Here is a 25,739-nt window from a genome sequence, read left to right on the forward strand (position 1 = left end):
AAAACATTGGGAATAGATGGGGGTAGCAATACCTTCATGTTTCTCTAGAGCTTGTACAACATTAGGCAGTTGATTGATGGCCTGGAACATTCGGTAACAGTCTTGTAAGTTTGCTGCTTGTCTCTGAAATTTCTTTGCCAGCCGGTTGAGGTCTGGAAAGCGACGTAACAGATCTTCCTGAAGGCACTGACGTAGCTCTGGATCCATCACAAAAGCTTCAACCAAATTCAACCTACATGAGAAATTCATAACCACAATTAGCATGGCATGATCTGCAATTCTTCTATACCACCAGTTATCTGACAGTTTCTGTCTGTATTTTCTCTGTGGCTGTATCCACTGGCCAGCTTCCCTGGTAAAAAAAAAGCCAAAAACAAATGAAAACAGGACAACACATAAGCTGAGAAAGCAAGGAGATTTAACCCTTGTCAAGCTTCTGTAGTTTTGAACAGTAAGGGTTTCTAATGAACAGCACTGGAGTGCAATTGCTGGTATTTGCAATTGTTCCAAGTGCAAATACCAAAATCTATTCTGTAGGTAAAGCTGACTCAGAAATGACTTTGAGTTTAATCCTTTCCCTTCACTAGCAAAAAAGTCTTCCAGTAGTCTGTGGAATAAGAGGTATTAAGCAGGAGAAATACCCCCCACTGCTGGCAGAGTTTCTCTCCCTGTGGTCAAGGCCAACATGGACACTGTGCAGCTGTGCAAGTCTGGACCCCAGGATGGGAAAGCACCTCTGGGTACTGACCACTCCAACCCCTGCTCAAAGCAGGGCCACAGCTACAGCCAGCTGCACATCCTGGGCATCGTCAAGGATGGCCCCAGTGTCAACCCCTGGAACAGAGCCCTTGTGACTGACCTCCATGGGGACTGCATGCCCCTGAACCTGGCAGCTGGGAGAGCTCTCAGTGCACCCTGCACTGATCAGTGATCCTCTACTGACCCAGCCCCTGCTTTGTGAGATGTAACAGGAGACAGCGACAGCTCAAGGCACAGTAAGCAACATTTCCTCGTCTTCCCTTATCCAACCACCTACTTTATCTATTGTAGAAGCTTACTGGGTTAGCCAGCCACAATTTTCCCTCTGTAAATCCATGCCAACTAATTCCAAACTACTGTCTGCCTCGTGGCAGGCACTGGGGGACTGCATTCTTATCAATGAGGGTTCTGTCTGCCAGCCCTGTCACCCCTGACTCCCAGCTTGCCTTCTCTTGCTGCTGCTCCCTGACATTTTGGTGGGGTGTTTTGTTGGGGTTTTTTCCTGTTTGGATTTTTTTTTTAATTTTATGTATGGGGGCTTTAAAATAGTGAAATAAATATTCTTTTAATCACTCAAAGCAAGCACAAATCTCAACAAAAAGTGACATAGCATTAAATTGTATTTCTCCACTAGAATGCAAGGACATTTTCATACTTTTTTGGGGGTTTTTGCATCAGTTAATATTGCCATCTCTACACATTTTGCATTTGCAGTTAAAAAAAGAAGTCGAAAACTGTTAATTTTGGAATGCTGGGAAGGTCAGTGTTCTTTGATCACACTTTCAGAACACCAGGGAAGAGCTCTCCCTCCTTCAGAGACCTCCCCACATTACATTCTGTGCTGATTTCTGGTTAGTAATATCTATCAATATCTTTGCTTCAGCAGAGAAGTTAATTTTATCTAGGGACATGCAAGCAAGGAAAGGACAGCTTCCACCACATTATTCCTGCTGGTTTGCTTACTGGCAGAAAAAACATTTGTTTCAATTACAGTAACATCTGCACTTGCAAACTGCATTGGAAATGACAATTTTTTTGTCATTCTGACAGCAGCAATCTCTACATTACACTCTGCAGTGCTGTGCAGAGTGCCAGACACTGGCAGCACTACACAGGGGTTAACACAGTCCACTGCCTCAGGTAATTAGCAAAGACAGGAAACAAAGGCTTTGGCTAAAGCAACACAAGAGGTAGAGAGCCCTGGACAGGTCTGTACATTTCTGTATAGAAAAAAATCCTTCTGTTTCAAAAAGTATTCTACCCCCACACTCCAGTGAATCTTCTCTATTATACCAAAAAAAAAAAAAAAATCAATGAAAAAGATGAGAGAAGGATCCTACCTCTACATTTATCCATTCAACTACGGCCTTAACACATAAATAGAGAGACTGGCATTACTGCCAAAAGAAACATTAAAGTTTCAGCATGTACACAGAGCTTGTCAGAAACAGACAGGAAAACATTGAAGATACCTACTGCAAGAACACAGAACAGGACTTGTATGAGAAACATCCTAAAAGCCAAGCAATTCGGTGATGTTGGTGTTTCTGAGCATGATTTCTAGCTTTCAGACTTCTGTCAAATGGTGTGGAGGAATAACAAGAACTACACAATCTCATCACAGCAGATACATTGCCATGTTTGTCACAAATCCTCTCCATTTACCCAGCACACCTCACTTAGGGCTCACTGCACAAACTCTACTCTCAGAAGTGCCAGCAGCAACCAGCGACCAACCCCAGCTTTTAAAGACCAGACATTGTTTAAATATTGAGGGGAAAACAGCCATAAGAATGAATCAAACTAAAGACACCTGATACAACTGCTTAAAAACGAGCCCACTAACCAGATGTGCTCCTTCCCCCCTAAGGGATTAGAGAAGGAACCAACTTCCCAACATGAACCTCCCCACAGGAACCAAGCAGCTTGGTCATTTTTAGTCCTGTACTCTGGAAACAATTCCTTTGGCAAAAACAAAGCAGGATTTATTATAAACTTCTCCATTTAGCAAATCCATGTATTCCTACTGTTACCTTCCTTAGTCTTCAGCAGTTATAGTCATGGCAAACACACAAGAGGTTGTACTGCCCTAATGTTATATTCTCTCACTTCCCAGGTATTATGCAGTATTTCTAAACTTATTCATTATTTCTCCATTATCAAAATACCATCACACCATCAACCCATAAAGAGGAACTAGCTGCACATACCTTCAAGTTTTATTTTGAGGGAAGTAGCACAAATTTCTGGTTTAAAAACACCTTATTTCACTTTAAAAAATCTCAATATTTCTTCACTTTAAAAAAGCAACAGGAAGAAAGCAAGACACATTTGGAATGTTTATCCATTATACCATTCCTGCCTGCAGCAGGAAACAAGAGTTTTCTGGGTTTATCCAACCTGCTTAAACTACTGACTACTCCATTATTTCAACTTTGAAATTTCATATATAAAAAAACTACTTTTTTTTCTTGTTTTGATGACCAATTTCACACATGCAAGAATGTGCAAAATTCAAGTTCACCATCAACACCAGATGCTATCTTGCCCTCCCATGGCTCATGTTTAAAGTCAGGGAACTTAGATTCTCTTCCAAGAGGTCCTTAGAAAATCAGTAATGCTAGCATACAGATAAATGCAGAGAATCACTTCTGAAAACTTATTAAATTCTGCACAGCTGCTGTAAGTCATTCAAGAACATCTCAAGCAAAGCTTGTGTAGCCTTGAACTTATCTTTACCACAGTCTAGGGGTTTTTCCCCGTTTGTGCCTTTTGCACAAACAAACCCTTCACTTTCATCCCACGACTCCCTCAGCTTGTTCAACAGCCTCTTGGAGAAGACCTATCAAAGGCATTTTGAAAGCTCTAATTTATTTTTTCCCCTCCTCTTTTGTCCACAATGACAAGTTCAAAGAGTTCTCAGATCAGCATGAACAATTTTCCTCTGCCAAAACCATGATAATTAGACTAACATTTCATGACCTTCCTGGTACTGTTCTGACTTCCCCCCTACATTTGCCAACCACAAAGATACATCTGACAGGTTTGTGTTCATGCCACATTTTGCATAACAATTTTCTGTTGGTAAGAATACATACAAGGCTGAATAGAAAGGTAATGCAACCATAAGCCATGAATAATGCTGACAAGTAATAATGAAATCAGATGACAGGTTGTTTTTAATATAAAGTTCAACTAAGGGGGGGGAGGAAGGAAATACAAAAAGAAACAAATTTTAAAAATCCAAGAAAGCGTAACCAAACAAGTGCTGACAACACCAGATAACTCATTTCTGCCACACAGCCAAAAGGAAAGGAAAATAGGGCAAAACTTTCCACCACAGATCTAAGGCAGCACAGTCAAGATAACAGAAACAATTAAAAGTAGTGAAACCACACTAGAACATAAAGGAAATCTCTGTTTCAAAACAGTTATTTAAATGTGCAAAACCAGAGAACAAGACTGCAGCAAACGTAACAGAAACTCAGCACAAGTGTTTTTCTTCAATTTGGAACAGTAACCACCTTTATTCCAGCTAAGCACAACCCTGGCTGTTTACCAGCTTTGAATTCTGTGCTCTCACAAGTGTCATTAGGCTTGGTGTGCTCTGGGAGACAGAGAGAGGAAAAACCCCACTCATCTCCACCTTTCTGCTGGATATTCCAGACTCCAACTCAAAACATTCCACTTTTTCCCATGTTTTACTGTTAATAGGAGGCATCTCTTGAACCAGCTTCTGACAGAGGGCCAATGTACCACACACACACACAGAAAAAGACAACAAAAATCTGTTTTTTTCCATCTAATATATGTAACACACTTTCCTGACACACTGCTTCCATTCCACTGATGTCTGCATCACACCTGACATCAGAAGAGATTGCTGCTTCCCTGGATACACCTGTGCAGCAATGTTCATCACCATTCTAAGGTGCCTCAACACAGATGTTGTCAGGAGGGTTTAATTCTATTTCTAGATTTTTGCACAGAATATCAAAGTTTAAGTTAATAGGAAAACACTAACCATGCAAAGAAAAGAATTCTGAGTGTAGAAATAATAACTAAACAGACTAAAATAAAAGACCACAGGTAGAAGGAATAGAGTCTTTATAATGCCTGAGCAGGACTGGCCAGCACCAAAAAAAACCCAAAAACCAAAAAAAGAAAAATAAACCCCAAAACCAAACAAAACAAAATAATAAAAAAAAAACCCAAAAAGCAACACAAAACAAAAACCCAACAAACCAGTGTGCAATAAGATTTCTTATAAAGCACCTGGAGTTTTAATTCCTCCTCCATCAACATCCTACAAAACCCTGGACAGCTCTGCACCTCTCTGTCCATGCACAAAAGAAAACACTTCCCTCAAGCACCTCTGCTCAAAAAAAGGACTCTGAGGTTTTTTCCTATCATTTCATGAAACTGGGATCCATATCTACTCACTAATACATATTTAATAATGAGTAATAAATATTTAGTTATTACTTCAGGGTAGTGACTTTAAATCCCAATTACTAATAGATGTTTTCATGAAAAAACTGTACTAAGAATTCCACATAACACATGGGGAAAAGTGTTAATACTGAAATAAACTAAGAATGCCCTTTCTTACAGGAGCAGCTGCCTTACTTTTAAGAAGGCTTTAAAGTTTGCAACTCCCCTGACTATCTAACAGCTGAGTCTTCTGAAGAGCATAAATTCCCTGCCTGCTAAAGGATTTCTCTGACTGCAGATTAAGACCAACTTTCCTGTCCAACTGTTTACTTAATTATGCAGAATTTTAATCATGAAATACCACTTACAAAAGCAGCATATTAAGGACTGCTTTAAAATAGACTGAGACTTTCATCTCACCACAAGCTTCAGAATATGCACAGCTGTATCAGTTTAATTTCATGTTTTCCTTATACAAAGGAAAGTGGAAAAACACCTCACGTATGATTATTTTGTTTCCCTCAGGTTTCTTTCAAACTCAGATCTCTTCTTAACCCAATGTAGCCAAAGCAAATCCTCCCTGGACATGCTTAACCTAAGACATGTAAAATGCTACCCACCACCTTACCTGTTCTAACTGGGTTTTCTTTTTCACACAAGGCACACAGCATTTTAACACCCTGGAGGAAGCCCAGCCTACAGCAAGTTGCTCTAGTAGATAAATACTTCAAATTCTTTTTTTCCAACCAGAATTTTTTTTTCCTAACCAGAAATAAGCAAGGCACTGTCCTCTAAGCTCTCTTTATGAACTTCTCCTGGTGACCAAGTCGTTCCCTAAAGAATCATCTCTCTCCCAAAAATCAGCCATAATCCAGTTTGCTCCCTGAGTAGAGACTTTAAATTTACAAAGCTCTTTTCATGCCCAAGAACTTCAGTATGCTTTACAGCCTTTGAAGCATTAAGGCAGACACCTAAGATTGGCACATGAGAGCCTAAACCAGAAATCTGAACCCTGATAACTAAAAATTACTTTAGTAATTCAGCACACAGCAGCATAAAAATCACTCTGCCCATCCCAGGTCATTTTGCCTCAGACAATCAGAACATGCATTCATAAAAATAACATCCAAAATTTCTCAGACAAGCACAAAGAAATAACAATGCAAAATAGCTAGGCAACCCACACATGCTTTTGTAAGTGCTTAGTTATGCAGAAAAGACTTTTTAAATGAAACTAGAGCAGTCTTTGCAAACAATGAGAAATAAATGTAACACAAACCCTGAGGAATAAAGAACCAGCAGCTTTAGAGAGACTAATACCATCAAAAGCCATTTTATTTTAGTCATACATCATATTTTAGGATCACTGTTCTCAGTCCCCACTCAGCTCATGCTGGAGCCTTTGCACAGCCAGAAGTTGCTCTAGTTTCTGGAAGCTCCAGGTGATGGCAACATTTACCCAAGCCACAGGAACAGCCTTGGAAGGGGCTCACAACAGGCACCAGTTCCTCCAGTACTTTGAAGACACAAGATCTGAATCCAGGTTTTTGACTCTCCAAGAACTCAGAATGTTCTTTCTGGATGAGTTGCACACACACCTCTCCAGCACTTCTCACATATGAGACAGAATATCCCAAGCAAGGGGTCAGAATCTTACTGCTCTTTTAATGAACTTGTACCAATTTGGCCATACAGGATCATCCAGGGTCCAAAGTCTTGTGTGTGAGTATCACAAGCTGTTCACCTGAGCAAGCTCTCCTCCAGCTCTCCCAGATTTGCAGGGACACACAAGGGCCTATAATTCAGAAGCAGACAACCCAGACAATCCCAAGACACCTAGGTGGGAGGCTTGTGCCCAGGTATTCAAGACTTCTTCCCACTGTCTGCCAAGAAAAGAGCAGCCTGCACTTTCACAGGGACTCCCCTCCATGCTAAATGGCTCAAAACCTTTCCCACCCACCCTTGCCTGAACATGTCACTGTCTCCTCCTGCCACGTGAGCACAAAGTTGGTTTTGTTTCCTCAGTTTCTGAATGTTTTTATATTATCAAATTACTTCACAGCTTCCCTCCCTGAAAACCACTGTCACGACCTAAACTCCCTCAAAAAGCTAAACTGAAAGATAGCTGCTTACAAAAGAAAACTTTGAAGATGACAGTGAAGAAGAACAATGTATATTCTTCCTCAATCCAGAATCTGAAGAGCATTACAGTTTTATGTGAGGGATGTGAAATTGCAGGCTTTTAACAAATGAGAAGATATTGTATCATATAGCAGATGAACAGAAACAGCAAACCAGGAACAAAGAGCCCCAGGGGGATGCACTTCACACTTTCCCTGTAATGCCTGTGTTCTTAGAGAGATGATGCTGTCACCCCAGGAAGATGACAGCATTCCTTGGACTCTGATCACCTCTGCAGCTTCTTAAAAGATTTTGCAATCATTCACAGCTCTAGACCCAAACAGAGCACCAAAACTTCCCCTCTGCTGAAACAAAGAAGTCAGAGAGACCAAAGAGGAGCTGGCTCAGGGGTACAGCCGGAGCTGTCCTGCTCTGCCCACAGCCCAGACACAAAGTGTGGGGGAACAAAACCTGGGAGAGGAACAAACCTAGGAGAGGAACAAAACCTGGGAGAGGAACAAAACCTAGGAGAGACACCCGTGGCCACCTCAGCTTGCCACTGAGGGGATGCTCCCAGCTGCAGCCCCCTCCTCAAACACACATCTTCATTTGCTGTGGCTGGGTTTGCTCTTCACCTCTGGCTCCCCTGAACCACCTCACCCTGGGTGACCCTGACAGCTGTGGACAAGCCCAGCTGTGTCCTGATGTGGCTTGGAAATGATGCCCTCAAGCCCCTGTCCCAGCAGCACTTCCAAGGTGGCAGAAAGCAGCACTGCCACCAGGAGAAGTGTGAGGCAGGGCTGCTACCCACTGCTCTTCTGCCTGCCATACTCTCCCCACCAAGTTTTAAGTGAACTAAACCAAGGATCTGTCTGCAGGCAGGGATCTGAAGCCCTCAGAAAGCATTGAGCACTAACAACTGCCTTTCACTCCACTGTAACAGTGCAGCTCCTCAGAACCCACTCCTACTGTCCTTTAATCTTAAATGTAACTTGAAGAGTCCATGAATATCCTGGTTTTCACAGCCCTGCTGAAGTATAATCCCTTGTAATATGGAGTGCAAGGTTTGAAGAGCAGCTTTAGACCCTAGGAGAGCCACAGAAATCAAACTGCACACACTTCCCAGAGCTCTGGGTACACAGTGTGCTTCTAAGCAGCTGCACAGATCATGCTCCCTGCTCTTAAACCTGTAATATTAAACAATATAACAGAAAGACACAGCCAAATATCAGTCCCATGCCTTTTCTAGTTTCCCTAATTAGTCCCTAAACCATCCTACCATGATAACAGTAATGGATATTTCTAACTTCAGAATAGTCCATTTTCAGAGAAATTTTGTAATTTCATGCAGTCTTCCAAATGAACAGAGTTCACACTCCTCTAAATCAGTTACATTTATATAACATAAAATTAATATGGATCAGGGAAGCAACAGACTCTTTACCATCCTACATGAATTTCTGAATACACTATTTGAGTATTATGTCAAAGGCTAGGGAGCAAATTAAAGCTCTGGGATTCTATCAGGGGTACCAGGCACAAAGTAACTATTTCTTTATAAAAATCAAGCATGAAAATTTTTTACAGAAATCAATCATTGTAAACTGTATGTATTGACTATGAGGCAAAATAAGACAAGATTATCAGGAAAAGCAGTTAAAATAACATTGGGGTATTTTCCCCACAGGATATTATCCAAGTCTGCTGTTACCAATAATTCATTATTTTTGCACAAGAGCTTATGAACTTTCTGACCTCAGCAGGTCAAGCAGAGTAAAGAAGAAAACAATTCTTCAGCAGAAAAATAAAATATTTGGTCTTAATTCTTGTCAGCAAAGTACCACTTGATGCAATTAAGACTTTGCTCCTGAAGCAGACTGCAGCAATATTTTCAGAGCCTGAGGAAAGTGAGTGCCTGGCATCCCACTGAAGAACATGAAATAAAGCAGCAGCACAGCAGCAGAGCTCTGCTTGGCCTCCTCCAGCCAGAACTAAGGAGCAAGTGCAGGACTGGGAGGCAGGCACAGAAATTCAAAGGAGGAGGAGAAGGAGAAAGAAGGAGGAGAAAGAAGGAGGAGAAAGAAGGAGGAGGAAGAAGGAGGAGGAAGAAGGAGGAGGAGGAGAAAGAAGGAGGAGAAGGAGAAAGAAGGAGGAGAAGGAGGAATCACCTTTCCTTCATTCACAAGGCAAGGCTGGCAGCACTGCCCATTAACCAGCACCCTGCCCGTGGCCAGGAGCTGCAGGCAGCTCTGTTTCACAGGAGTGCAGAGGGCTCCTGCAGGAGCATTTCTGCAGGCAGGAGGTGACCAGAGCTTGCCAGGGCTGCCACTGCTTCCCTCCAGGTGAGGCTGAAGGCCACCTATGCCCTGCAGCAGGGACACAGGGACATCTCCCTGCCACCACCTCATGGCCAGGACTACTCCACACTCCCATGGCAGAACAGCCCTGGCTCTACAAAGCTCAGGTCCTGAAAACATCAGAGCATTTCAAACAAGGAGTACTGCTCCTGTCTAGACTCCGGAGAAACTTTCATACACCTGTTCATCCAAACTGCACCGACACAATCACCCCAGCCACACCTCAAACCAGAACCAGGTGTCTTTTATTTCCCACTCCTCAGCCTGGCTGTGTTACATACAGTAGCAGTCACTATCTAACTGATAGACAAGGAAAACAAACCATTACTTCCTTTTCTCAAAAGCTGGATTTGCCAAATAAGAACAAAGTACTTTTTAATTATTACCAAGAACTGCCACTCAAACTAGTTTTACATAACAGCACAAAACTAAAGAGATTCAATTCCCCTCCCCTCCTCTTTCACAGCTGAGGAATAACACAATTATTATCCCTAATGAATTAAACAGCTTATCAGAAGAGGAACTGGCATAAAAAGGGGAAATTCTCACCTTATAGTAACACACTACTTCACAGAATGATAAACAAGCATTCCCAACTTTCAAACATGCATGTTTATAGAAGAAAAAAAAGAGTATCTATCAGCAAAGCTGAATTTTGAATATTCAACACAGCAAATCCTTTCCCACCTCAAACCCCACTGCAATCTTGCTGGACTAAGCAGTCTTTTGCCCTCAAGGAACTGTACAGACAAAAGTGATATGATGATAGCTCATAAAACAAGAAATATCTTCCAAAATCTTTGTCAGAGATGCATTTTTTGTCTTCCCAATGTTTATTTCCATGCATATAGTCTTTTTCATAAAATTTTCATTGTCTGTTTTCTGTAAGAGCTAAAAATATTCTAACAGCATCTTCACAGCTAATTTGTCAGGAAAGCAGCAGTTTTATTGAGCAATGGTAGTGCACAGCTCCATTTCACACATTCACTGTTCCAATCCAAGGATAGGCAGATATCCATTCTATCCTCCTGTAGCCAGTCAGGCAATCTGACTCTCAACATAAATCAAATGGCATAATCTCTAAAGCAGTCACAATGCAAAATAGCTAGGCAACCCACACATGCTTTTGTACCAGCAGAAAGCAAGATCAAGTCATATTATTAAATCTGAACAAAAATCCTGTTTTCTGGTACTGGCTGATCTGCACTTAGGATGTTCATGAGAATAGAAACTCGTGGATTAATTTAGAATGACAACTTTCCTCACTTTTTCATGGACTAGTTTTCATCAGGTGAACAAGCCAAATCAAACTGATCTTTAGCTGAGAGAAAAAAAAAAAAAAAAAAAAGGAAGTAGGAGTCATGGAGTGCCCCTTTTGCCAACTGCAGTTTTTCTGGATTATCTGCTATCCAACATGACACCTTTGGTTGTTTAAGCATGATAAACTCCCCATCAAAAGATGAAGGAGTCAGCTACAGGAACACCAGTGCCAATTACAAGGGAACAGGTGGCAGTCCACAGTCAGGGAAGAATTATTGAACATTTTGATTTAAAGTGATTTCAAGTGCAAGCCATCCATGAAATAACTCAAGGCCACAGGCTGCTGCATGGTGCACAAGAGTCAACAACAAATGAAAAACCTTCACACTACATCCTGAAGAGCCAAGAAACCCTACAAACAGCACAGAGAGTGTGAGCAAGTGTCAAGGACATGAAGGCAACAAGATCCTAATTTGAATAAAGACAAGAGCAACACAGTATTTATGCTTGGAGACAAAACAAGAAGTGCCTATCTTTTAGGAATTCCTAATAAACCTCCATTTATTATATGGTAACAAAGAACAATGAAGAGGATGGAGCAAGGACTCACCAAATACCACCCAGTCATGGGCACCTTCATTAACCCCACAGAGTGAAACTGCTCCACCCAAAACCTGCCAGAGCAACCCAAGCTGGAAAGCAGCAGAGGCTGTTTCCCAGCTTAATGCCTTAAACCATGGAGGTTTTCTGCCACTCTTGCTTTTTAATTACATATGGCATTTTGGGATACAGTGATAAAAGTGTATTACTGCATGGTCTTCAAAGACTAGAGTCAGCTGAGGAAAAGGTATTTTCATTACTCTTTTTTTGGGCTTTATTCATTACAAGTTTCCATACATTATTAAAATTAAGAGGTTACATTTATTACACTACTCCATCACCATTAGTACCCTTTTAAATTGCTAACCTGTGCATTTCTTTAAGCTTGTGCAAACTCAGAGCATACTGAACAAAGTTCTATTTCTTAGCTGTTGAAAAACAAATATTTCTTCATTTGCATTCATTCTGTACTAAAGAACTCAAAACTGTATGTCAACAAAACATTAAAGACTCTTATAATCCTCACACATGATAAATGAAATTAAATTACAAGCCAAGACAAAATTTTCTTGCCAAGAGCTTCCACTGCAGTGTCCTAACATGCCACCTTTCTAATGTTCTTAGACATAAACTGAGCAAAGCAGAAACAGTAATGTGGTCACTGTTATTTCACAGAGAACAACCCATATTTCTGTCTCCAGTGTTCAAAACAGTGACTACCAAGGACACTGTTACAAACCTCAGGTTTGTAACAGTGCATATCAAGTTTCCATCCATAATGGAAACTTAATGGAATGGGAATACTTTGGGAATACCCAAACACAGATTCTAACAATGGCAGTAAGTGCCATCCACCTCATTTTGGCAGGATGAGAGCCAAAGAACAGTATGGCAGCCACAGATTCACATTTCCCTAAATAAATAGCAGTTTCATCGTGTCTTACAAGTCTGAAAACCAATCTGACATTTCAATCAAATTTTAGTTTAATTTTCATTTCTGTTGAGCCTCAAAGCTCAGACACAAAAGAAATGACTAAAAGCTTAATCCTTCTATTTATTTTGTACCAAGTGAGGACTTGTCAGGAAGAAGTGGGTGAGCTGGAAGTATCAATGAGGAGATACTATGACTACCTGCTCCAGTGCTGCACCACTCAATGCCACCTATAATTTACAGGTCTGCAACACTGATTGCTGATCCCTGACCCAGAAGACAAACTATCTGGACAACAGAATACAAACAAGCAGGATACAAACACCAACACTGTCTTTCCCACACCTAAAGGTGTCATGAAAGGAATCTTTTTTCAGCTCCTCAGACAAGAAAACTAAAATAAGTATTTTTGCAACACAACAATCTAAGCCTTTGGATAGGTTTTGATAGCCTGGGATTTTGATGGCAATTCCTTCCTAGAGACATGGCCTGTGAGATGTGTGCTTGACTAGTAGAGCTCCAGTTTAATGTCTCTAGGCAGCACTCAATGGCAAACTCAGTCTTACAAGCAAACCCAAATGAAAACAAAGCTACTAATTTTAGTAGCTTTGAAAACAGTAAACAGAGGTGAGAAGGGTTAAAGAAGAAGCATTGAGAGCTACAAGCTCCAAACATTTCTCTAGGGAACTTGGTGATGGTAACTTTTGGAATGACAAAGGTGACATTTTTCGAGGCTTACTGGAAGCCAACACCATTTTCATGTCACTGGAATGACAACTTCTTTCATGGGAAATATTTATTGCACCATGATCTCCATGACAATAAGAAATCACATTTCTGTCTTCAAATCTGCTCAGATTGAATCTGTATTTCAGAAGCTTCCCTAGAGGCATTAGGAGCACTCCCAGTGCCCAAAATGCATTTTGAAGAGGTCATTTAGACAAACCTCCAAGCTGGTCACATTTTCCCTCCCTCCATGAGGACACACTGCTAAGGCAGCTGCCTGGGCTCAGTCTGTGGCTGGGCAGAGGTCCTGACAAGCACTGAAGGTCTCTGCAGAGCTGCTAACCAGAACAAGAGCAACAAAGCCTGTCTGCAATGCTTTGCAGGGACAGCTGCAGGTTAGAACACAAAAGCAGTGAAACCTTGACAGCAGAACAATCCCCATTGGAACTGCAGGCCTCTGGTTACAGCCCTTGCTCAAAGCAAGGCTAGTTTCAGCCAAACACTGAGCAAGAACAGAGATCCCTCCACCTCTCTGAGCACACATTCCAGAGTTTGACCATCCCCATGCCTCACCCAAGGTGCTCCAAGAGAGCCAGGGCCTTGGATTATGTTTCTTCTTCTTGTCTCAAGGCAACAAGTTAGGGTAGGGTTTTCTTTATGTTTTAAATAAACTGCTACTTAAATAATCATGATGCATGAAAATGTTCTACAAACTTGGAAACTTTACCCTTCTAGCCATTTATTCACCTCAAGCTTCCCAAATGTATTACTTGCTGACTCTGCCAGAGACAGGATTTGTTTCTACAATGTGACTTCCATGCAGCATGATATTTAGAAACACGAGAGGAAAGCTCACAATAGGCTTGGATCAGAGCAAGTGATGTTTGAGTACAGCCTTCAACTCCTCTGAGACCCCCTGCACCTTTTCCATGGGACACAGGCACATAAGAGGTTCAACCACAGTATACACAAAGCATTATAAAGGTGAGCTGGAATCTTTCATTGATGGTGTGTATAAATGTCAGATAGAGTTTACCCCAAATACAGAAAAAAAAATTAAATATATTCAGCATGAACTCTCTTCTCAGGACATAACAGAACAAGCTCTATTTTACACTGTGCCACATTCCTCAGACTCTCCAGCACCTGGAGAATAAACATGACATACTGAAGCTGCCTGCTGTATTGCAGTCAATTTGGTTATGCAATTAATACTTGTATTTGCAAATGCTGGCTCTGTGACTACATTTCAATTTCAAATATGCTGACTATGAGACAAGGAGCAAGAACCTCATGTACTTGTCTTCTGAACACACCACACAGGAGAAGTAGGGCTGTATTGTGTATATTTATGACTGATAATTATATTTTTAATCAAGGAAAACCAGCTGGATACTGGCAGAACCCCAAGTCTAACAAGACAGGCAGCTATCAGGAGCCTCTGTTTTCTCAGTTCTCATCAGGAGCTGCTCCTGTCAGTAAACATCATTTTATCTGAAGCACGTGCACCATGTGCTTTAATTTGTGCTGTTACTGTATCAATAGTTAACATGGACTGCTGATTCAACTCTGTGTTCCATTTATCCCTGGAGGTTAACAACACACTGCAGATTACAGACTACTGAAAGAAGTGGATTCCTTTATCTCCAAAAGATGACTTGCACCACCTGCAGGTCTTAGCAGAGGGTTACAACAGTCTAACTTGTTGGGGAAAAAAAAAAAAAAAACAGAAAGGTAAAACTTTCAGACACCAATTTTACACTATTGGGACAACAGTTAAGTCAAACACCTCCTGTATAAGCAAAACAGGAGGCTTCCTTCAAAACAGCCACTGAACACCAGTCCAGCCTGGGCAGTTCTGCTTGGTTTGAGCAGTTTTGCTCTGGTTAGTGTTAAATGGGGTCCTTCCACATGGCACACTCCGAGCTAAGAAACAATCAGTACCTCCCCTTGATGAAAAAGAAGATGTAAAGGAACAACAGTCCAGGTATTTCCTTCTCAAGCCACCTTCTGGTTTAAACTGTGGTTTGCAATCCTTGAAACAACCACAATATACTGTAAAGTCTTCAGAAAACAACTTGGCAACTGCATATCTTTTAAAAGATATTTAAATCTGTCAGTACATCTCACTAACAGCTTCTCTTATCATACTTGTTCCTTGGGATTAAAAAAAGAACAGTCCTACACCCTCTGAAAAGCATGAAGTTTGGGAGGATGAAGCTTACAAGTAAATTACATTGCTTTCATCTCAGAGAATTGAGCTTTTCCAAACAGTACTTGAAAGCAAGATGCATTCAGACAGAATGCAATAGAATGTAAGTGAAAAGGGGTCTCTATGACATTTCTGTGCCCATTAGTAGAGGTTAAAGCAAAGTACTTTTAACAAATTGCAGCTCCAATGTCTCTGCAGCTGGGCAAGATACAGGAAGTTATCAGTGGACTTCTTTCAAATTCATAACAGTTGAATATACTGACCTTTACAAGCTTCACTAAGAGCTTAACTCCATTTAATTACTCCCCTCCTCCTTTAAATACACCTCTTCCTACATGCAGCCAACATCAGCCAGAGAATCACAACACAAAACACAGAGGTGACAGTAACTACAAAACAGGTCAAGTTACATTTTTTGCCTACAGCTCCACTCCAGTTTTATAAAGAAAACACTGTCTCTTCCAAACCTGGAAGATTTCTGATGTACAGTAATAAGCAAACGTGTCACAAAAAAGTTAAGATTTCTAATGTTTACATTGACATAAGAAAATTACAATATGGGAGTTCTAACTTTCAGAATTTTAAAAACCACACAATGATAAAATTAAATTTGGTTCAGATATTAGGATCCAAAACTGACAGACACAGATGATCTTGGGTACTTAGTCAAGAACCAACAATGAAAGCTTTTGTGTCACATGCAGAAGTAACATACAGCATTCAACAAACCTGGGAACAAATATTTCAGTGTCACGTTAACATTTCTAAGTGGGCCCTGATCAAGTTACTACACACCATCCTGCAAATGATGAGGAAAAGTGGAAAAACTCGTTGAAAAGAAGCAGAACAATTCAGTCTCTAGAAATCTAGACATAAAATTATCATCCTGATTTTGGCTGGCACAGAGTTTATTTTTTCTCAGTAGCCGGTGCAGTGCTGTGTTTTGGGTTTTGCCTCTCCTCCCCATTCTACCAGGGAGGTGAGCAGGCAGCTCTGTGTTTAGTGCCAGCTGGACTTAAACAACTACTCTTTGCATAACTTATTTAAATATCAGCACATCCAAGCCAAGATTTCTTTTTTTGGTAGTAGGGATCTGTGCCCAACAGCATATACAGACATATCTGCAATGCATTACCTGAAATATGAGCCTTAGAGAATCTATCAAAGTTAAACTCAATTTTCCAGTCTCTTCTGCTTTGTCAAGATACACTTTAACACATATTTTGTAGTGCTGATTGCTAGAGCTGCATGAAATTTGGGTTTAGATCATTAAAATACAGTATATATAGGAGTAGTTTAAAAAAATGTGTAACTTGTATTTGCATGGTGAACATACTCAAGACAAACACACACAGTAGGAACACAGCCTTTGCAGTTTTCCTGTCTGAAGGGTTGAGAATAATCTGTGCATTCTCAGCAGAGGTTTACCAGATTCTCTAAGGCTTCTTATCAACTGATACTGTTATCTACCAGCAGGGCAGCCACAATGTGACAGAGGGCAAGATCAAAGGGCAAGGAAGAAAAAGCCCCCACAGTATCTAGGCATGATTAGAGTGACCTACTGTAAGCAGAAGTAGCTTTCTTCTGGGAACAGGAAGAGATCACAACTGCTTAATTGTTTGGGTGTTTTGTTAATTTTTGTTTTTTTAACTGGTAAACTTGAAGTGGCATCAAAATATTATTATACAGACTGAGCTTTTTTATATGAACAAAGTCAGTAAGTGGCTGCTGCACTGCCTTAGCCTGTAGCACAGCATCATTCAGATCATCTAAACATATTGTACCTCCTCTTTAAAATGTATAATTGTAGAAAGCATTTACTTTAACAGTAACCTGTCAATTTGCATCTCAAGGAAAAATATATTCTGCTCTAAATGCAATGCATTACAGGGTAGCACACAAAAGACTCCAACCACTACTATTTCTTGGTTGTAGTATTCTGTGCTTAAAAGAAAGGGCCTTATATAAAATAGTTACTAATGTGTTTAAGTCTATTAAACACATAATATTGTTACCTCTCTTCAATTCTGGTCTTGTCCATAAGTGGTTGTTTGATCCACTGATTAACTAGTCTTTGTCCTTGAGGGGTTCTGCATTTATTCAGTAAACCAGCAAGAGACTGTGCAGTATTTGCATTTTCCACAGAACTCTGGAAAAAATGAGAAAAAGGAAAAAAAATAGTTACTGAAGTTTACTGACACCCAGTGAATGACACACAGCTATTTAGAAACAGAATATGCCTTTTTTTCCATTAAACTTGGCACCCACCAAAAATGGTAAATGAAACAGTGCAGCATTAAAGTACTTACACTCTGTTCCCTGAAATATGGGATTGTCTATTTTGGAACCAATCCTGACTGCACAGCAAAGTTAAAAGTGTACCTAGTCATGGGGCAGTTTGCACTTTGAGTAGCAAAAGTGGAAATACATCTACATATTTGCTAGTTTGCTCTTCTTAAGGTCAAAAATTAGGGGCCCTGTCCATCACAAAAAAGCAGCAAGAAACAGGACTTGAGTTCGAGAGGTTTGGTTTGAGAACTTTGGGGTTGCTGGGGTGGGGGGGGGGGAACAACACAACAGAATCAGGCAATGGGGAAGAACAGTTACTTGAATTCTCTTAGTCTTCCCCAGATCATCTCTGCAGTGCTATAAACATCTCTAAACTTAGCTCTGTTCAAATTACAGTTCATTACCCATAATCCAGGTTTAGTATTAGCTGGACTCCAGACAGCCTTTTGGGCATTTTTGTTGTGGTTTGATTTGGTTTTCACACCAACACTACAAAGCAAAAATTTTGGTTAATACTGAACAAACAAGCTTGTTTCAACTCTTGACTTTGAAATTAAAATCTCAACCCCCTCCACACAAGAAAAGCTGCATTTAAAACAGCAGGCAAGCATTCAACCTGGAGCAGGTCTGGATGCTCCTGTATGTAGAACTGGAGTCACAACAACAGGAAATGAATGCCATGAGAAGCAATACTGACACATTCAGCCCCTGGAATATCTAATATCTAAAGTGTATGGGCCTATTCTCAGTGTACTGGGCAGTATGACATACTAAAAACTTCTGAATGTAAGGAAGAGTCACAGAATACATACCTTTATTATACACAAATTATCTACTTCAGCACATCCAATGTTTAAGGTACAGTACATTCCATACCACCAACTGCATCTGCTGCACCATAAGATCTTTACCTGCACACCTCACAGAGCAACTCAAATTACAAAATAATTTGACTTTGCTTTACTGCTGTCCAAAAACCACACACACATCCTACCATGCAGGCACCTTCCTGCTCCACGGAAAAACCTTTGTTCCAAGGCTCACAACAGCCCCTGAAGACACAGCAGCATACCTCCTATCACAAAACAAGTAACACCTGCAAGGACTTGTAAAGGAATGTGGCTAAAACAGAACTTCCTAGAACACCCTCCATAAAGCTTGGGAAGAAATGTCATTTTTGCTTCATTCCCTAGAGAGGCACACAGCAGCAGGAAATTAAAAAAAGAATTGAAAAAATTCAGAACCTCTCTTCAGGGGCTAACTAGCTCAGATGCTGAATATGTGCTCTGTTTTCCTGCAGAAATTCCTCCAAAGTAAGGGGCCATAATCTGTGTTATCTTCCTATAAATCTGAAATGCAAGCAGATTAGGTCCAAGCAAGATTATTAAGAAGGGCTTACTAATGTGGAAACAGAGGAGAAAAGCTGATACAACATAACACTTTGAGTCCATGCTTTCCTCTAACTGCAGAAATGGGCAAAGCAGAAAAGCAGACTTGGCAGGAGGTATGAAGGTGTCTGTCAATCTGTCTGGATTTGTAGAAAATGTGTGTAAAACAGGTAAAACTGACATCAAAACATGACAGTTAACAAGACATGGCGTTTTCAGAATGTTCTCACGTACTGTCCTGTTCACTGCCAGCCCTCCCTTCCTGACACCAGTGGCATTGCTCCTGTCATGTGTTACATGTTCCAGCAACACCATCTGAGGTTTGCATTCTTTTCCCAAGAACAGCACTACTGTGGCCACTTCCTACCTCCTTGATGATCCTCTCTCTCCTTCTACATTTAAAATAAACCAACAAGAAACAAAAATTAAAAAGGTGGTAAAAGTATCTAAATGTTTACAACACACATTGCAGGAGAGTAACTGAGAACAAACCTAAAATGTAGAAGTTGCCATTAATCAGGATCTGGGGAATTCCAATTGGTTAGTCAGGCTCATTATCAAGCAGCTAAGTAATTAAGTATTTTGTAAACCAATTACTAAGTCAAGTAGGTATTTCTTACCTGAAAAAGGTTGAGGGCTTGAACAGCTGCATTGTCTAGAACCATATATTGACTAAGATCAAATGTAGTCAGTTCAAACTGTCCAAAATTAGACTCGTCTGACAGCAGCTCCAAAAACTTGATAACAGCTGACAAAGATGAAACAGCAACCTGAAATTGTTTTAAAAAAACCACATCACATTCTAGTTAGAAACACTCATGAATCCAAGAGGATTTGATAAATGCTCCTAGAAAATTACAGCTGGGGAAGACTTTGAGCCATGCCAACTCTGGCAGGGCTATGAGAGACTCATCCTGTTTGACAAGACTTCATTTCCATAGGGACGTTCTACGGCACCGCAGCGTCTTTCTAGGCAGGTGCAAGAACAACACACGAGCCATCTGCATAATCTGATCAACAAAATGTGAAGTTGCACACCTTGCCAGCTTCCCAAAGCTGTTATCAGGATGCTTCCAGCTCAGGAACACAAACAAGTTATGCTGCACAGATCAATGAGATATGCTGGATCATCTCAGGACATGGTTTCAGGGTTAGTTTTCAGCCAGAACAAGCATCTGCTCTGACTCACTGCACAGCACTGCTGAGTGCCAGCACACAAGAGAGGCAGCAGCATGACTGACTTGTTCAGCTGCAACACACTTCAAACAACTCTAATCTGTTATGAAATGACACATTAAGGGAGGATAATTGTGAACCTTACACCTGCAGTGAGCATCAGCAGTGAGGGGCATTTTCAAACTTGTTTATCTCAACAAATTGCCTCTTGTTTGCAGCTAAGAACAAACATGCAGGCACTAAATCATATACTTAAGCCGTAAGACAACACAAAAATATTATCATAAACATTACTCTGTTTTCAAATACCAATTCTCCTGTCATGCAAAATAACCAGAGTATTGTATTTCAGTCCTTAGGCTAGATAGATTATGAACAGGAGGCACCTCTCCTGCAGCCTATTTGCTTACCTATTAGAGTTTCTCCTTTAAAGCCATAAGTGAATGGTTTTTCCACTTCTTCCAGGACCCCTGGTATACAGCTCTGACACAGACCAAGCTGAACAGAACTGCTGAACACTTCAGCAAGAATGTGAAGGATATCAGCACACATCAGGTGCACACACCACTCCACTTTTTAGAAAGAGAGGCACATTGAACACTGCTCACCTGCTTTTCCATCTCTGGCAGCGCTGCACTGTTCAGCTGCTCTTCCTTTTTTGATTTCAACAAGCGATTGAGATCCTGAACAATATCTTTTGTTGTGAAATCTGCCTTCTTCCTGTCTGTAATCAGGATTCCTCCCCTCTGAATGACCTGTTGATCACAAACACACAGTTATCCATTAATTTCAATATTTAAGAGACAGATGTTGACCACATAGAAGAAAACCCTGAAGTGATACTTATATACTGTAAGGCTACAGAGAGAGGAATGACAGACAAGATTTTAGAACTTTTGTTGATTAAGGGGCAAATAAATCAACAAATAATACATTTATAAATACATAATACACATAAATCAAAATTTGCTCAAATTAAGATATTGGTCCTTAGGTTTTCCACAAATCAGAGCCTGGCTAAAAACCCAGAACTGAGCTTTTTAGAGGTTCTGTCTGTCAGCCACAGTGGCTCCCTTACTTGTCTGAGTTTCCCCATCTCTCCTGCAGTCTCTCCTCCTGGCAGCACACACTCCTTCGGGCCCAGTTGAACCAGTAGAGCTTCAAGGTTGGAGAACTGATCATTATCTGGGAACTCACAAACACTCAATTTTCTCAGTGTAGTGTCGACATAGCCCACTCCTACTACCCTCTGTCCATCAGCAGCAGACAGCTTCACCCCCACAACCCCAATGGCTGTGGACATGTCATTGTTGGCAAAGAGAACTTCCTCAAACTGGGCAAGATTTCCTGGAGAACCCTATTTAGAAAAAGACAAATGCTTATTAAAAGAATTGTACATGCACACTTTTTTCCTTTCAAAATAACAACTGATAAAACTGAGTACTGCACAGTCCATTCATATAAAATACACAGCTATCCTGGATTTTTTACCATTTGAATTTTATATAAGACCTACACAGAGGAAAGCACTTCAGGTTTCCTTTATTTCCCAACCTAGGGAAAAGACACAGGGTAAGCTCTTTCAGCCTTAGAGCAGTAGAAAATACAGTGATATGTACAACAGCTATATCAACAATACATAACAGGTGTGATTTTTCATCATCAGTCCCTCAAAACCCCAAAACTCCAAAAAAGCAATGGGGCTTTTTTCTTTCATCTCACAACTATAAAGGAAAGTTGAAAATTGTACCTTGTAAGCTAAATACCAGTCATTTTCTTTGACAGATTTGCTTCCTGCTTTGTTCTTGTAAACTTCAACTCTGTAATGACGAACCAGAAGCAGGTCCCTCACAAAAGATTCAAAGTTCATTTTACTAAGCACAACACTCTCAAGCTTCTCAGTTCCTATCAAAAAAAAAAAAAAAAAAAAAGAAAAGAAAATTATGAGATAGCTGAATTTGTTCATAAAGCTTATTTTCTTATTTTCTGTAACCAAAATCCCCAAGAACAGCCTTCAGAAGACACTGTCTTAACATCAAAGAAACAAACATGTAGAATCCATGAAACGACACAAATCCACAACATTCAACTGGTTAACAGTAATGAAGAAAGCATACTCTCTCCCCAAATAAAAACAATGTTCAATTCCTAATTTCACTTAATAATATACATGTAATATAGTATAATATAAAATGTATAATATTCACGTTAATATCTACAAAGGCATATGTTCCTCTCACCCTTCCCCTCTCACAATATTCTTGACTTGGTTTATTATTTAATATTTCACACATTTTGATTTAATGAGGACCAGAAGTCTGCTACAGGTTATCCTGCTGTACATCTTTTTTTTCCTGGAAAAGCAGCTTCTGTTGGCAGAAAAGACTGCCACCCTATTACACTCACATAACATCTGTGCCAAGACATTCCCCTTTTATCATAATTTATCCAGTAAAAACAACATATCATCAAAAAAAATTAAGTTCACATTAAAAGCTAACTTAGAAAGTGCCTAATTGACAAATTTCTTGCTTCTGCTCCTGTAAGTGCAAGCAGATGATGCAGCTGAACAAATTTAATTCCACGCAGCTGCCCAGAGGAGCAACAGCACTTCTACCTCCCCAACTCCAGCAGCAGCCTACTCACAGAACAAGGCAATTCCACTGGTGAGCAAATGGGGATTTCAGGTGAGTACACTAAACTTTCTGCCAGGCTGGGAGGTGGAAATAACTCAGACTGGCATCAGATACATTGGAGTTAGACACCAAGTAAGCACAAGCACCAGAGAGTACCACATCTCCCTTTTAGCAGCACGCCTTAACCACATCTGAGGTTCTTCCTCCCTTTCCATCAAAGATGTAAAACAGCAAACTTCCACACCAATAGGAACTTATGGATTTATTTTAAATAGGATTTTTTCATTTCCTTTCCTCAAACGTCTAGTAAGATTTTTTTGAAACAGGTAAAGAAACCCTCATTTTACATTTATATTCTCTTTCCCACTGTATAACTGTCCCAACAAAGTACAATTTTTCCTATTTTTTCAGTTGAAACAATACAATACACTAGCAGGGGGTGGGGAGCCGCTGAATTTCATGTGTACTTCAAAATCATCCTGAAAGCAACAAGTACAGTTTTATGCTATTAGCTGGATATGGTACAAAAGGGTTTAGAGGGTTTAAAACTGGAGCTGGTAGGTGATTACACCTGCAAAATAACTTCTAAATGGGTTACAACAATAATACTGGTGATTACACCTGCAAAATAACTTCTAAATTGAATACAACAATAATACTGATGGAAGACACATCAAGCTTTGGGGAGAGCTGGGGTATTTAAATGTTGGGGTTTTTTACCTGTGACCTCATCAGTCACAACAGAAAGGAAAAAGCATATGAGAATGTCATGTTTTTAATACTGTTGCTCATGCAAAAAAAACCCGAAAATTATTCATTAAAAGAAGTTTATTTTGCAAAATCTGAGTCAATAACTCAGATAACACAATAACTCAATAACACAACACTGTGCTCCTCGAGATTAAGGCTAATACTAAGGTTGTACCTTCTGACCAGATAATTTATCTTGATGCTCTTACATCCACATCTGCAAGCTGCACTGCCTTATACCAACTGATAAACGAAAAGCAGCGGGGTGGATGGAAAGGAAATCTTATGAAACACAAAGAAACATGTGAAAGTGAAGAACTTCCCTCAGTGATTCCCGGCTCCATGAACCAGACAGGACACCGGGACACGGACACCTCTCAGCATCCCCCTTCCCGCATCCATCCGCGCCGGGAGGGCGGGAAGGGACCGGCAGCACCGCCCGCCCTGGCCGGCCCCAGCCAGAGCCCACGCCACCCCCGCAATGCCACTGTGAGCCCGATCCCTGTGACACCCGCAGGCCTCGGCCTTGCCAAGGGGCACTGTCTGCCAGGGCCTCCCGGGGGGTTCCAGGGCCTCCCGGGGATTCCAAGGACTATCCGGAGCATCCAGGGGCCACCACCGCCACCTCCCTCCGCTCTCCCCGCGGCCTGCCTCAGCCAGGCCTGGTGCAGGCGGCCCCCCTCGCCCGCCGCTGTCCGTCCGTCCGTCCGTCCGTCCGTCCCTCCCTCAGGGCCCGCTCCCGGGGCTCCCCCGCACGCCCGCACCCACCCGGTGCCCCCGCCAGCTGCCGGATGACGGCGCGGGTGCGGAAGAGCTCGCGGGCGGCCAGCCGCGCGTCCGCGCCGTGCACCGTGTAGTAGTCGCCGCGCTCGAAGAAGCGCACGGTGGTGTCGGGCTTCTCGGGCAGCGAGAGCACGGCGCGCACGAAGCCCGCCTCGGCCCCCGCGCCCTCGGGCCACACGGCCTCCCGCGGCGGCTCCACCGCCATCTTGTGCCGCCGCTGCCGCGCCGGCCGCCGCCTCCCGCCAAGCACGCCTCGCGCGCGCCGGCGCGCCGGCAGCGGCGCCCAATCGCTGCGCGGTCCGCGCCTGGCGTCACGCCCGCCCCGCCCAATCGCTGAGGGTCCCGCTCCGCGCGTCACGCCCGCCCCGCTCTCGAGCCGCCCGCGTTGCGGGAGTGCGCAGGCGCGGCCCGCCCGGAGCGCCGCCGCTGCCTTGGCAACGCCGGTGCCGCATGGCCGGGGCTCCGTGCTGCCGAAATTCATCTCGGCATTACAGAATTGTGAAAAGTGCACATTATATGGCTCTACGCAGATATTTACTATATGTATTATGTTGTATTGATTAGTAGTGCTGTATTAACATTTAAATAGAATGGTAAATGTAGATTTGTAGTTAAAAGGTAACTTTTGTAGTTAAAATAAGACCTATGCATGTGGGATATTTTTTTAAGAATGGAATGAGGTACTTGCACCGAGATAGCAGCCACAGGACACCTAAATCTTTCAGAGAAAGAGAATTTATTGTCCCATTATCAGAAGAAACTAACTTCTTCTTGATGCTCAGTCATGAAGATGCCGTTAGGATTCAGAGGAAGAAGCTGACACTGACCAGACTGAATTCTTTGTTTGAATGGAATTTATACATCATGTCTGAAGTGTATGAATATTCAACAGACTATTGTTTTTAAGGGTTAATCCTCTGTTAACTTGTGTCCTTTTTCGGGCTTATGCTGCCCAGAAAAAGGTACCTGGACATCCGTAACACTTTGTTTCTGTTGTGTCATATTGTCCTAATCCAAATTGTCCAAACTATTATTACTCTAATTAAATCGCTATTTTTATAACCATTTTATTACTGTTAAACTTTAAAACTTTTAAAAACAAGTGATTGGCGTTTTTCACAAGAATCCTTAGGGCTGCAAAACACCTCTGAGAGCACAACCTGCAAGCAGACACCGCTGTGTGGACCCGACCAGGGCACCAAGTGCCACGTGGAGCCTTTCCTTAAACACCCCCGGGCATGGTGACTCCACTACCTGCCTGGGCAGAGCTCCTCCAAATGCTCGAGCTAGTGCTGGACAGCCAGGGTGCCCCTGGCA

The 25,739-nt window shown here is 41.6% G+C and overlaps 1 protein-coding gene across 1 annotated transcript in view; it reads right to left on the bottom strand.

The window, feature by feature from the left end:
- MSH2 (mutS homolog 2) overlaps positions 1-24,651 on the bottom strand; it is a 45,935-nt gene extending 21,284 nt beyond the window's left edge. Inside the window, exons 1-7 of the mRNA XM_050972490.1 lie at positions 24,408-24,651; positions 22,004-22,158; positions 21,332-21,610; positions 20,862-21,008; positions 19,698-19,847; positions 17,416-17,549; positions 33-232 (exon numbers count right to left, since the gene is read on the bottom strand). Of these exons, the coding sequence (XP_050828447.1) occupies positions 33-232; positions 17,416-17,549; positions 19,698-19,847; positions 20,862-21,008; positions 21,332-21,610; positions 22,004-22,158; positions 24,408-24,627 (1,285 nt within the window). The 5' untranslated portion in view covers positions 24,628-24,651. The remainder of the gene's footprint in view (positions 1-32; positions 233-17,415; positions 17,550-19,697; positions 19,848-20,861; positions 21,009-21,331; positions 21,611-22,003; positions 22,159-24,407) is intronic.
- Between the last annotated feature and the right edge of the window lie 1,088 nt (positions 24,652-25,739).

Source organism: Serinus canaria, chromosome 3, assembly GCF_022539315.1.
Source record: "Serinus canaria isolate serCan28SL12 chromosome 3, serCan2020, whole genome shotgun sequence".
Classification (NCBI taxonomy): domain Eukaryota; kingdom Metazoa; phylum Chordata; class Aves; order Passeriformes; family Fringillidae; genus Serinus; species Serinus canaria.